The 14,882-nt window shown below is 40.2% G+C and overlaps 1 protein-coding gene across 1 annotated transcript in view; it reads left to right on the forward strand.

Moving 5' to 3' along the window:
- Positions 1-6,580: 6,580 nt before the first annotated feature.
- CFAP58 (cilia and flagella associated protein 58) overlaps positions 6,581-14,882 on the forward strand; it is a 57,748-nt gene continuing 49,446 nt past the window's right edge. The window contains exons 1-3 of the mRNA XM_071446222.1: positions 6,581-6,908; positions 8,276-8,557; positions 13,417-13,553. Of these exons, the coding sequence (XP_071302323.1) occupies positions 6,900-6,908; positions 8,276-8,557; positions 13,417-13,553 (428 nt within the window). The 5' untranslated portion in view covers positions 6,581-6,899. The remainder of the gene's footprint in view (positions 6,909-8,275; positions 8,558-13,416; positions 13,554-14,882) is intronic.

Here is a 14,882-nt window from a genome sequence, read left to right on the forward strand (position 1 = left end):
CAGGCATTATTTCCTCAGTGTCCAAATCAAGTTTATTCAGTTTTATTAGCAACCTGGGTGTTATTAGTACATTCCTTCCTCATATGCCCTAATCTATGGAAATATCTCTAGCAAGAGCAGTACTGGAATCTCCCTGCTTCCCTGCTGCAGGACCCAGCCTGTCTGATGCATTGTTTATTTCCCCTGGGAACTTCAGAGCAGCAGGAGGAGAGAAAGCAGCTCCTTTGCCTGAATCACAGCTATTCATCACCCATTTCCTCACCCAGAGGAAAACGTCTATTGAATATCACCCACATAAAGCCCAATAAGGTAGAAATTACTGATTCTGAATGTGTATCTGTACGGATATACACATTGGACAATACAAATCACTATAGGTTACGGTGGCTATAATTTATATGTATCTGCAAAATTTCTCTGGGATACAGGGAAAAGACCTGAACATTTTTCACAGGAAGGCTCACATCTCAGCAGATTATATTACATACCCACCATCCTAGATTCAGGATCTACTTTCTGTGCCACCTAAGATGGTATAAAATTATTATAACAATACAATACACATAAATGGAAAACTCAAACCAAGATACATTCATTTGATTTGTGTTAGGGGGCTTTTGATGCAGTTCAGCAGTCTGAAAGAGGGAAAGCTAGAAGCAACTGACAACTCTAGGACATGATTCATTGTTTGAGTATTGCTGCACTGCAGAAGGCTTGAGATCATTATCTTGCTAAAGGTAGTAATTTATTTGATAATGAGCCAAGCTCCGCTAACCTTACTCACATGCTGGGAAGGACCTGAGACTGCAAGCAGTGGAGTAACAGTACCATAATTCTTCACACACTGGGACTTAACTGTGGCTCTGTGACGTGGCTACTACTGCAGCAGAAATTAGATATAATAATACTACTTCTAAAATAGTAAGATCCCATCAGCAGGTGCAGGACAAGAGCAGGATTTGGGCTGAGACTCAAATTTTAGGTACCTTTCCCAGCCGCTTTCAGATACGTTACATGATTGAGAATTTAGTCTTTCCACTGGTATTTCTAATTCATTACAAAACCATCAATAGTTCCTTAAACTATTAAAAACAGTAAATAAAAAAATCAAAGAATACTGGAGACAACCTCGAGCCTGGAGTACATAGGGGGATTACATTAACACTTCACAGAGAGAAAGCAGGAGTGATAATCTTGCAGTTGTCAGGCCTTGCTGGGGCCCACCCTCGTGTAAGCCTGAAGGAGACTGCAGCAGTGTGGAAGGGGCTAACAGCGGGCCTGTTAGCTAAAGGAGCAAGAAGAAGCTGAGAAGTAAGAAGAAGCTGATAAGGAGCTCTCTCCAAGGCTGTAACTCAGGAGACCGAGAGAAGAAAGGTAAGAGAACCTTGCAGCTGGATGAAGTATTTTTAAAAAGTTAGTTGAAGTCACTATAACTTTTCACCAATAGTATTATGTTGACTTATTGTGGCCAATAGTTAGGGTAGAAGAAGCATAAACAATTGGAAAGTGTATAAAAGTCAGCCATGTTCAATAATAAAGAGTTGCCAACTGAGACTGCTTGTGGTCTCTGCTTTGTGTCGTGACCGCCTCGACAGCGACACAGCAGGACGGTGCTTTAGCAGGCATAGCAGGAGCAGATCAAGGGGAGAAGGGAGTGAGGGACTCCCACCCATGGACATTTCACACCTCCTGCATATCGTGCAAGGAGGGAGATGGGATCACCTCCTCACAGCTCAGCATACGGTGTCCTCATCTACCCCCTACAGCTGACCTTATAAACATCTTAAATCTGTGATTTCTCCACTCTTCTCCAGGTATTAAGATTTTCTCTAATAGCCTCTTCCTTCCAGAGGAGTCAGGTGTCAAATAGTGAAAGATGCCTGACAAATTTTTCATCTAGGGAAAGACTTGGGGGCTGAGAATTAAAAGGCTGGAGAATAAAATGTGAGTGAAACAGGAATATGATATTAGGGCCTGGATTCTGCGGCTGGAACCAAAAGGCTGTTGGAAAGCTAATGAGCACATGATGACTCCTTACATATTTGAAACTCATTTTTAAATAGACCCAAATATGATGCTGGGCAACAGGATGGGAGGGGTTACTTCTATCAGACCATTCCTTCACATATATAGGAAGAAAAGTTCCCCCATCTCACTTTCTAAAGCTGAAGGCCAGACTTGCAGCATAAACCATAACACTGGTGATGGTGGGAGCCCACAGTGGGCAGTGATGGTGATGGGGATCTGCAGAGCATTGCTTTCATCCAGCAGTCTTGGAGAATTCCTGTGTTTAGCTTGGAGGAGGGTACAAGAGAGGAATTTTCTAACATGCCACAGTAATCCCAGTTTCAGAACTGGGAGGAAAAACTGGGATGGAAAGCTGTTCTGCAGTTTCAAACCATACTGGGGAATAGCAAGTTAAACTTAGTTTCAGGATTATTGAATTAATTTTATTCTCATCTGTTTTATTTTTTAGGTAGAACATGTAATTGTACACTACACAGACCACTTGTCAGCTTTAGCTTCTCAGAACTAACCAAGGTCTTTATTTGGGTGTTTCTATTAATTGAAGCATTGCTATGATTTAACTTCTTATGAAAATGATAATGTTTCCTCTCTTGAGATCATTAGCTCAACTCTAGTGCCAAACATGATCAAAGGTTACTGTTATTTGAGATCTATTGCATCATCTTTATGAACAAAGTAGAAAGTCTCAATCTAATTTAAACTGAACAACCGTTCTTGTTATAAAACTATCATTAAGTTTGAAAATAACAGGTGGAGAGAACATTAAAAAAAAATATAGTAAAAACATCAGTTTGATAATTAAGTAATTGAGGACTATATAGCATTTCCTTGTCACTGGAGAAAAAGGAGCCTTTTCAGTAAGGAGCATTTCAGTTACTTTTGTTCCTTTTAATACTGCAAGACTGATGTAACCCTGAGAAGACAATCTGGTTTGCAGGGTACGTGCCAGGATTTCAGCCCACTGACAGTGCCTGAAGCATCTCTGCTCTTTGGGGCCATGAGGCTCTGCTGGATTTCCATCCTGCTGGGCAAATTACAAGACTTGCAGTTAGATTAAGTAATATTTATGTAACATATTTGTAATTCATGTCAAACAATAATTCAATATTAGCAAATCGGTAGATAAATTTTGCTTTCCTTAGTGGCAATTTCCCATTGATGATTTTATCTGAGTAAACGGAGCAAAACCGAACTGAAAAGCAGAGCCTCATGCACGGGCACGTGTTCACCCCGTGTTCATCCCGGGTGTTCCGGGATGTTTGCAGCCGTGTCGGGGCTCTGGGGCAGCTCAGCGGGCACGGCCGCGGTGCGGTGCTGCCGCCTCCCGACAGCCGCGGGGTGCAGGAACCACCTCAGCCCCGCGCTTTCCTTCAGCACTTCATCCTCTCCTCACAAGGCTCCCTTTACACTTTCCAGAAGACACGTACTGTCATGGTCCCTGCCCCAAATGGCTTACATACTCCTGGGTCATCCTATGATGAGATTTTACTTTATTATTTATATCTCTGCAGCAGCCCATAAATCCTTACATTCGGGAAGTAATGGCTTATCGTTTTCATGCTACTACAGTTTAAAACATGTCTTAAATTAACTACACAAGGGTTGTGACCTCGAATAAATCAGTGAGCAAACTGATTTTTTCTCTAGTAACCCTTTCTTCATGCACATCAACACACTCCACTGATGCAAAACTCTTTTATGCAGCTGGTGAGACAAGTGATTCTTCTTATTACCATAAAGTGCGTGTGCATCTTGAACAAAGACATTCAGGGAAATAAATAACAATTTTTTCAATGAACTGAAACTTTCTAGGTCTGGCTTGTCCTTACTATTAATGGAGATTTATTTGTTTTTATTTAAGGTTTGTTTTTTTTTTCTTCTGTGTCCATTGGAGATTCTTGCTCTTATTAGCAGAAAGGTTTTTGCAGAGCTGGGGACATAAGCTCATCTTAAAAGGGAGAGTTAAAATGTGATCCCACTCGAAGAGTTCTACCTTGTCCAGAGGTTGTCTCTATGACATGAGTGCATCATTTATAGCCATGACAGTCACAGCACCATTGCAGGAGGGCAGATGTGGTTATTTACACTTCACTGATGAATCTCATGCACAGAGAATTTTAAGTGGCTGGTCCTGAGTGAAAGTAAATTCTTGCTAAGGTCAGAAACTCAGGTGTCCTCTTGCGTGTCAGCGCAGCTCCTTTTTTATGAAGCTGTTGAGCCTTCTCTTGTTGTCAATGCAATTTGTTGCAGAATTAATTAAATGTGAATATTTGGGTCTTGACAGTCACACAGATTTCTGTCCTGGTTGCACTTATGTGTAATGAGTTGTGATGTTTTAAGGCTTTAAAATAAAATGGGCTTTTGCATGAGTTACCATGGACTCCTGACACTCACCCCACTATCTCTGCTCTGCAGTTAGAGATGTGGCTGCTGCAAGGGTGAACTTGCGGAATTTGGGTGAATTTAGCTCAAATGGAAGTTGTCATGAAGACCAGTCTATACAGTCACACACAGTCTCAGAGGACACAGATCATGAGGGCCTTGAAAAACATAAGAGTAGAATCATAGAATAGTTTGGGTTGGGAGGGGCCTTTAAAGATCTAGTCCATGCAGTGAACAGGGACATTTTCAACCAGACCAGGAAGCTCATGGAAATGTCTTAATAAATGGGTATAATTTTTAAACACATTTATACTGTTTCCTTCAAGCACAAGCATGAACCTAAAGCCCAAAGGTGATTATCTCACTTCCACTCCTGTTTTGTTTTTAAAAACATAAGACACAGTATCAAAAATATCAAAGTTATATATTTGAGATGTAAATTGGAGGGCCTTTTCTTGTTTATCATATAATATTATTTTTTAAAATTCTGAGCATGTCCCTTTCCTCCAGCAGTATTTTTCTTACAAAATTAAAATCATATAATTTGACATTACATTACATGTGCAGTTGTTTTATGTTAAAGGTCTAGAAGTTTAGTCCTCTTGAGAACTGAAATCCTAGAATCAAGGAATTTATCATAATCATCTTCCTTGTAATTTTATTATGTAAGAAACATCAGTACAAAAGAAAATGAGGAAAAAGGGGAGTACAAAACTTAGAAAAGGAACTTTATTGATTTTTTTTATTAGAAATGTGCATTGAAATGATTGAATATTTCAGTGTATAGGGTATTTTGTAAATTAAGTCACACATAAAAAGAATACATAATGAAATGTGTATTATTCTCCAGTTCTAATGGTAAAATCAGATCATTTGAAAGCATCCATTTGAAACTGCCTATTTTGCCACGTAATCAGTAAAATGAAGTGCTACAATTCAGGCTTCATTAAACCAGCAAGAGAGAAAGTTTTCTGTCATCATTATTTGTTTCAAGTGGTACTTTAAGGTCCTAACCAACATGCATGCTGCTAGGGAGTGTATACATGGTACAGTACATTCCCTGCCCTAAAAACCTATCAGATGGAACAATTTGTGTGCTAAGAGAGATAAACCTCCCCATTTCAGGGGTTAGCTGGGAGTGGAGAGAAGAGCAGCAGCTGATCCTTGAGCTGCTGTCCCGCGTCCCCTTTTCCTGCACCATGGATTGTGCCAAAGTATCCACATGCACAGACAGGCTACTGTGAATAGTTGGGTACGATGATATGGTAGAAGTCAGGCTCCGAATGCCATTTGGCATGTGGTGACAGGACAAGGGGAAATGGCCTTTAGCTGAAGGAAGGTAGATTTAGATTAGATATTAGTAAGAAATTCTTTACTGTGAGGGTGATGAGGCACTGGAACAGGTTGCCCAGAGAAGTTGTGGATGCCCCATCCCTGGAAGTGTTCCAGCTCAGGCTGGATGGAGCTCTGAGCAGCCTTCTATGGTTTATGCCCCCAAACTGCACAAATCCTGTTTATTGGCTTCCACAGGACCCTGCCTTGGGTGGACTCAGTACAAGAAAGACAAGGAGCTACTGGAAAGGGTCCAGTGGAGGCCCTGAAGATGATGATGGGTCTTGGAGCATCTCTTGTGATGAGAGACTGCAGGAGCTGGGCCTGTTCAGTCTGAGCGAATAGAAACACTGAAGGGATCTCAGCAATACATATAAATGTCTCAAAGGCAGGTGCCAAAAGGATGGTGCCAGGCTCTTTTCAGTGGTGCCCAGCGACAAGATGAGGAGCAATGGCCATAAACGAAACCAAGAGGTGTTCCACTTCAACATGAGAAGAAATTCTTTCCACAGAGGGTGGCAAAGCACTGGAAGTGGCTGCCCAGGGAGGTTGTGAGGTCTCCCTCTGTGGAAACATTCAAAATCCACCGGGAGACATTCTTGTTTGGGTGTCCCTGCCTTGGCAGGGCGGTGGGACTGGATGATCACCAGAGGTGTCCAACCCTAACAATTCCGTGGCTGAGCTGGCCCACCCTGCCGGCCGCGCTCAGCCGCTCTGCTCCGGGAGCCCTTTGGGCCAGAGGGGAAACATTCCTCGGTGTCTTCGGTTAAAACCCCCGACGGCCGAACTTCAGCAGCAAGATGGACACGCACCCTCTGGCAGCGGGGTGACCGGGCCATCCCAGTACGCGGCCGCCGCCAGGCCCGCGGCTGACGGTGCCCCGGGGCCCAGCGCGGCCCCGCCCGCAGCCGCCGCCGTTGCTACGATACCAGAGCCAGCGGCCTTGGCTGCGAGCGGCGGCCTCGGCACCGCCGCGGGCCCGGGCCGCCACCGCCACCGCCCCGGCATCGGCACCGACACCGGCACCGCCCCTGCCCGCGGCACTGGCACCGCCGCCGGCACCGGCACCGCCCCAGCACCGGCACCGCCACCCGTGCCGGCACCGGCGCTGACACCGGCCCTCTGCATCGAGCCCGCCACCTCCACCCGACGGCAGCATGGCTGAGGTAACCTGTAACCTGCCCCTCCCGTCCCTGCCGGGCCCCTGGACGGGACGAAGGCTGCACCTCAGGATAATCCCAACAACATCACCCGTGTATCATCTGTAGCCATAGACCACATTTATGTCACCTCTGTGAGCAGAGCTCGGTTAGGTCCTGTACCTGTACCCAGGCAGTAGTAACTCTTATATTTTAGGAGTAGCTGCTACCTATAAGATCGTGGGTATAATTCCCGGCCTGCCTCCCCCTTCATTACTGCTCATCTTTTAACTCTATTTACAATAACAAACATGAACAAGGTCAAGACTGAACTACTGAAGGGAGCCTACAAGAGAGTTGGAGAGGGACTTTTCACAAGAGCACATAGTGGGGACAGGACAGGACAGAAGGAAGCAGATTCAAACTGAGAGTACGTTTAGATTAGGTATTAGGAGAAAATTCTTTACTGTGAGGGTGGTGAGGAACTGGCACAGGTTGCCCAGAGAAGTTGCAGATGGCTCATCCCTGGAAGTGTTCAAGGACAGGATGGATGGAGCTCTGAGCAATGTGGTCTAGTGGAAGGTCCATGGCAGGGAGTTGGAATGAGATAATCTTCACGGCCCCTTCCAACCCAAACCATTTTGTGATTCTGTGCTTTGGAGAGGATGAAATGAGAAGAAAGCCGTGAGTCCTAGAGCAGGTTTGAAGGAGGGATGCACTAAGTTCCAGCTCACAGCTCAGACTGTTCTTTGATGCCGGCCGGGGCATGGGCTGCAGCATTAAAGTTGCCCTTGAGGTCTTCCTGCTGACAGAAGAGCTGCTTCCCTATCCTAGTGAGAGCACCTCAGAGGTGCATTTGCAAGGATTTGGCATCGGAACTGAGCTAGACGAAAAATGTCTTCTGTGGAAGGTTTAACAGTAGCATTTCCCACAGAGAGAGGACTGGATTGTGTTGGCATTACTGGAGCTTTGAGATGTGCTTGTCTGCATGTCTCTGGCACTATCTAGATAGAAATAATAAACGAATCAGACTTTAGAGGGTAGAGAACTGGGGAGAATTAGGGCTAAAATACTGGGTTTCCTCAGTGGTTGATGCATTATTCAAACACTATCACAATTATGGTATTTTATAGACTTGTCTTTAAAGCAGTTGTGGGACTCAATTATAAGAACTCTGGCTGGTAAAGCACAAGTTATGTCAGTAAAATTAGGAGAAATGTGTTTGAAAAATAGCCTACAACATACATATTATATGCTAGCAAAAGAACTGTTATTACAGAAAATTTTGTCATGATTTCTTAGTAGCTGTTATACACTCAGTATATTACTTTTTTGTATTCTGGGGTCATAAGTGAGATGTTGAATTCTTCCTGTTTGTTGATTATTTCACTCAGGAAGAGTCTGACAAACCATATGTAGAAGAAAGTGCCTTTGAAGAACTGGAAAAAGACTCCCAAGAATTCATCAGCATACTGAGTAGAGATGAAGCTCTGGAAAAATTCCGTGTCGAATATGAGAAACTTCTTGCTATTATGAAGAAGTCTCGTGAAAATGAACAGCATCTCATGGAGAAATGCAGGAAGCTAAGTGCTGAGCTTGTGGAGAAGTCATCTAAAGTAGCTGTGCTCACCAAAATCACTCATGATGATGAGGAAACTATATCATCATTGAAGTCGGTAAAGTTTTGGATAGAATGAAGTATGATCTGAAATTGTAAATGAAAAAACGTGGTAATAAGAAAAGCACCTGAAAGAACACTTGATTTTATGTAGAGAACTAGATGGAGGATTAAGCATAGAGGTGGCATCTCCAGTTGTTTAACCTCTGCTTTGCTTTGTTTTCTCAGCCTGGTATATTTACAGGTTTTAGTCAATTTCTGTGTTTATTTGCACCAAACCAACTCCGTCAGCTTTCAAGTACTTACTCATAGTTTTTGTTTAAGCTTTCCCTCTGTAAAATGGCACATTTTCTACTTAATGTACTGGTTTTGATTCATTATAACTTTTGAAAGAGTGCTTGGATGTTAACTATTGCCAGAACATAAAAAAAAACAAAACCTACTTTTTTTTGAAGTATGGATTTTAGGCCAGGGAAGTGACAACTTATATAAATAAATGTTTCACAGTGCTTTTGAAAAGGAATCCTATATAGCATTTCAGTATGATTTCACCAATTTACTCTGATGTGTTGTTTGTTATTATTGATTTAAACTCTGTCAAATCAAAGTGCTAGGCTCCTTAAAAACAGTTGATGTTTTTAGGCTTACAGTGAATTTTCACTGTCAGAAACCTAAAGCTACCAAGTGATCATAAGACTGTATGTGGAACTTCTTCATTCAGATAGTTTAAAAACTTAGCTTTGTGATACCTATATAGGGTTTAATTTAGCACTTATTTGGGAAACCTCCATGCCTTACAATAAAGTGTTTTGTTCCAGTAAAATAAAGTCAGTGTAGCAAGCCAGAGTGAATTTTGAGCACTACAGAAATAATTCTTTGAAATGGAGTTTCTTGTCCTTAGAATTATGAAGAAAATACATCAGAGTAAATAAAAATAGCAGCACTGTCATCCTATGGCTGCAGCTTGCAAACCTGTGCCCAAAGCCTCTTCAGGGAGGAGGAAAAGCATGGAAAATCTTGTTGATTTTCACTGCTGCTTATCAAAACCTGGTAGATGAACATCAGGAACCACGATGATCCTTACAATTTCCTTTTTCCTATCACATGGCAATACTCTGGGTGTGAACAGTAGGAGAGGTGGTCCTTCAAGATGTTCCCAAACAGAGGAGAAGTCTTGGTAACATCATAAAACCAAGGAATGGAAATGTTGGGAAAATAAGAGCCTTTCCAATTTCAGCAGCTAATTTTAAGCTCAAGCAGGATATGACTGAACTATACTGCCTTCTATTGATCCCATTAAGTGATTTTCTAGTGAAAAAGCTGCTTGACAGTATGATCCTGCTAGAAATGATGTGCAATGCGCAACATGTGACATTTCATTTCTAGTGGTGCATTGTGAGTCAAGTATACAGCTGATACTTTTTCAGTTTGATTATGAGAATTAGTCCTCTTAAAGGTTCAGGAATTATTTTGATATTGTTTAAAATTTTCATGTCTTGTTTGAGGCTTTGCTGGTAAACCCTTTATATTCCATATTATTCTTCTTTCTGAAGGAAAGTTCAAGAAGAGTTGTAGTATTTCACTACAATTTTGTTAACATTCAAACAATTTGTTTCCCATGTGTCCAAGCTAAGTGTTGAAGGAAGTGCAAGTGCTAAAGTAGTGAAGATGAAATTCTTCTGCTAAATTAAACAAACAATCTGTCCCACAGTTTAATTATTAATAAACCATAAAAGAATCCTGATGGAGCTGTTCTTGTAAAAATGGAATAGTTGCTCCAAATTAAGGCCCTACATCTTGGTGACTTGATGGGTCATTAGGGTAAGAAATAAAAGTTGCAGAAGAAAAATTTTTCTCTAAGTGAAGCCTGTTTGTAATCAGCAGGGTTTGTTTAGGGCAGGGGTTAAGCACACAGATCAGTGGCTGGTGGGAGGTGGGTCAGTGATAATCAATAGCTGTTAACTGTCAGGTGGCAGTTAAAGGATCTGTTTTGTAGTTTTAATAAACTGGGCACAACAATCTGCTGTTTACAGTAATATCAAAGGAGCAAAGGGCCAAGCTAATCATGAAGGGAATTCAATTCTGTTTTTCATGGCTAGAGACACTGATCCATGAGTCTGCACTGGAAGAACTCTAGAAGAGGAATTTATAGGAGCTTGTACTGCCCTGCTGGAAATGACCAAATTTTCAATTTCCAGGCGTATCAATCCAATATAATAAGAAAACGTTTCATTAATTCTCAGTTTCTGAGCAATGAGACTGATGTGATCTTTTGGGGTATTTAATGAAAGCAAAGTAAAGCAGTCACACTTCATAAGTTCTGCTTCACAAGTTCCAGTGTTCAGTACTTCTCCAAGGATTTTTGAATTATTCTAACAGCAAACATTCAGGGTACTTCTTTAATTATGCAGCAGGCTGCCATGCTTTACATACCTATCTTGTACTGCAATCACCCCGTGTTGCTGACACACTGCAATCTTTCACACTGAATAACAATGTGAATATTTCCTCTATGAAGACTTCCATCATCAAAATTTTGCTCCTTTTTACTTCTGAAATTACAGATCTATTGATCTACTCTTACAGCAGAAGATACAACCAAGGAGCAGCTGCAATGAAGCTCAGTTTTGCTGATGCTGAAGTCTGTAGAAAATTCTTATTTAGATTTTGCTTATTAGTGTGGCCATCACCCGTGTTTTCTTACTTTATTGATAAAAATTGGTATTATCAATACAAATTCAATACAATAGTTTTTACAGGCCAAAGATAAAGTTGAAAAAGCACAGCTTAGGGTGACCTGAAATCAGTGCTTATCTGAACGGTCTTATTGACTTCAAGAGATCACTTTTGCAAATACTCATCAGAATAAAAGACTCTCTGTAGCCACTAAAACCTTTCAGAGGCTTATTGATTTTATTCCCCAGTCCTATTCTGCAAAACTCCAATTGTAATGATTTAATTCACCAATTTTAATCACAGTCTAATCAGCCAGCAGGAAGCTCTGATGTAAGTAATCAGCTTTAATCTTATTTTCAATTTGCATTTTTTCTAGAGAAAGGGTGGTTGCCTCTTACTGGTTGAAAAATCATGAAACATGTTTATTTGCAGTTATATTTTATGCTTTTCTGTTAGTCAATATGTACACTGTGTCTTTTTGCCATTATTTCAGCCCAACATGCATGTATTTAAATTTCAGGATTTTGCTTCTTTGTGTGAGATATTAATGAATGAAAAACTTATAATTTATTAGATAATGCTTAATGCTTTATGTATGATCATTGCTGCATTGAATGAAAATTAGAACTCAAAATGTATGACATAAAAATTGATTTTATATATAAAGCTGTTTAAAAATACTTGATACATAAGTGAAAAATCATATTTTTCAAGCTAAATTTTGAACTAAGTAATTTATTAAGTAATGAAAATACTGTTTGTAGGTAGTGAGTTGACTGTAATTTCAGAATTTCTGAGCAAGGAAAGCTCATTGTTTACCTCTTTATTAGTATGTGTGGAAAAAAAGGAAGAGCAAAAATTCCTGGTCTTTATGTTCCAGTTGGTTTCTCAAATTTGGATATGCTGAGCTAGTTGAATAAATAAAATAGAAATGTATTCCCTCTGCATTTTGAAGAGGCTACAGATGTTATACTTTGTGTTATCATTCAGCAAAATCTGGTAGCCTGTTACTTCTGCTAGTTCTATAGTTTGAATTTTTAATTTAGGCAGTAAACAACTAAATATTACATATATTTGATTTTTAAGTGTTCCATAAGTATATTAGCAATATAACATAACATAGGTGTCATAATTAAGAGTTTAACATTAAATTTTAAATTTTTTTTTATTTAGGAACAAACAGAGATGTCAATTACAATAAAGAATTTTTGTTAACAATTTGATATAAAATAATTTTTTTTTTCTTCCTTATGGAGATAGGTTCTAAAGTAGTTTTATCCTGCCCCAATTTCATATGATGCAAGTAGGAATTGAAAGGGATATTATGGCCTGATATGATGATGCTTCTATTTGGCTTTACTCAGGGAGACCCTAGAGCTGATGTAGAACTGCACAGCCACACTTGGGGTCTAAATCTGTACAAGTTGATAAAGTCCAGAACTCTGCTAGGAGCCAGCTGAGAAAAGAGCATCATGCTGTGATTTGAAGCTCAGGGACTTCTAGTGTAAAAGTAGTATCTTCATCATTTACTGAGACTTCAGGAACTTTCCTTCCAGTCCAGTCACTTGTTGAATTTAGACTTTTTTTTTTAGCACAGGATTCCAGAAATGGTAGGAGCTTTATTTAAACCTAGCAAGGAATAAACCTGGATTTTGATTCAGATCATAAGGATCTGATTCAATAGAGAGAGACGCAGAGGAAGTTATAAAATGAAGTGAATCCTCCTCCCTTATCCTGTTTGTGGGTATCAAACCCTAGGCTTGTGACAGACACACAAATCTGTCATTTAAGTAACTCCATGTGCTAAAATTTGGCATAAGAATTGAGCATTACCTGAAAAACTAGTTAAAATCAAATTACACTAAGTCTTCACAGATGAAAAAGAACAAAGAGGAAGAAAAGTTGAGTAACATCTTTTCCTCATCCAAATCATATTGGATGCTCATTGTCCTAATAGGAATTTTACAGACATGAGTTATTTAAGTAGATGATACCTTTGTGGGCACTGAATAGTAGGTAAATTTTTACTGATATTGGTGGTACTCATGTGATCAAAGCCTCACAGAGTCCATGCCCTCAGCCAAAACAAAAGATACCAAGTGAAGGGGACTGTTGTGAACCTAATCATGAAAAGGCACAAAAATCTATTTTCTCAGTAAAGTGCAAGGCAATTCATTTCTAATTCGTGGTTATTTTTAAACATAATTTAATTTATGTAATTATTTTCCATTTCGTTCCTAGGAGCTTGAAAGGGCCTGGAAAATGGTGGATAAAGCCCATGAAAGGGAACAGAAAACGAAGGAAACAATTGATTCGCTAAAAATGGAAATTTCACGCCTAAATAATTTAATGAAGGAAAGAGCTGGACAGGATTACAAGTAAGTTTTCCTCAGGGAGAGGGAAAGCCTGATCTGATTTTCTATCATTCTATACTTTGTTTAGCCATGTAGACACTGTGGAAAACATAGATATTTTCTTTTACTTTTCTCATGAATACACATTTATTTGTCTGTGTGTTTATGCAGTGAGTAAGTAACAGAATCAGGCTCTGACTGAGTTCATTCAGTATTGGATTAAGCTAAAAGATCAAATAAAATGAATCCTATGCACTTTCTCAGTATGTGTCATATTGTTTTATCTGACAAACTCTTCAGCATACTTTGAGAATAGGATCCTGTCAACATTTTTACATTTCACAGCAGCAAGGTCAAGTAGATAAATCAGGAAGGCAGGACACTTGATTTCTCTTCTGTTCCTAGCTTTGTTATAAGGCTTTAACACTGTCTATGTTCTTGTTTGTATTTTATACACTTTCAAGATTATGTTTTGGTTTTTTTAACCAAACACACATAGAGGGAGCTAGTCTGAGATGGAGCCTCTAAGCCACTGCATTGTGAACATAATAATCATTCTCTGGAGCTGCTCAGAAGCTCTCCAGAACATACTGTTTGTAGTATCAGGTCCTCAGAGACTGCTTATGCTGTAACATTAAGTTAAACTCAAAGATATTATTAAGTGTTTTGACCCTATGGCCTGTGCACTTTCTACTGAAATTGCTGGTGCTTGGCCTGCCTGATTATGGCTTGAAATTTTCACACTGTTTAAGGTATTTATTTATAATATGTATGCAGGATATGTATGGGACATGCTTGCTTCTGCACTCTGTGTATCCAGGCAGCAAAAACTTCAATGTGCTCAGGGACTTCCCCCTCCAAGGAATGTGTCAGCACATAAACCACCTGGGTCTGTGACAAATCCTTCACCTTTTGTCCTTGATGTGTTCTAGACCTGTTTAACAGCTTTCCTTGGATCTAAAACCTTGGTCATTCAGCCTCCCCCTAGTATAACTCTCCTTAAAGCCTTCTCTCCTTAGCTGGTTTTGCATTTTCCTGCAAGAGCCAGGAGCTGTTACTTTGCTAACACCTCACTCCTGTTTCCAGCTCTGCCCAGGCTTGCTGCCAGCTTGCAGTTTTTTCTTGAAGTTCCCTCTGTATTGCCCTCCAGTTCCATGCTTAAATACCCTGTCCAGTGACAAGGTCATGAGACTAAGTAACTCCTTTGCAGATTTCAGCCTTGAAAACCCAATAATCTTTTAGAACAATTAGACTGCTTTTTAAGACTGAGCTTGAACCCACGCTTGGACTTCCTTTCATATTGTAAATGTGTCAAAACAGAGTCAATTTTTATTTTTACATTATGTGACTGTA

This window comes from Agelaius tricolor, unplaced genomic scaffold (genome assembly GCF_023055355.1).
Source record: "Agelaius tricolor isolate 1412-34295 unplaced genomic scaffold, bAgeTri1.0.p SCAF_22, whole genome shotgun sequence".
NCBI classification, from domain to species: domain Eukaryota; kingdom Metazoa; phylum Chordata; class Aves; order Passeriformes; family Icteridae; genus Agelaius; species Agelaius tricolor.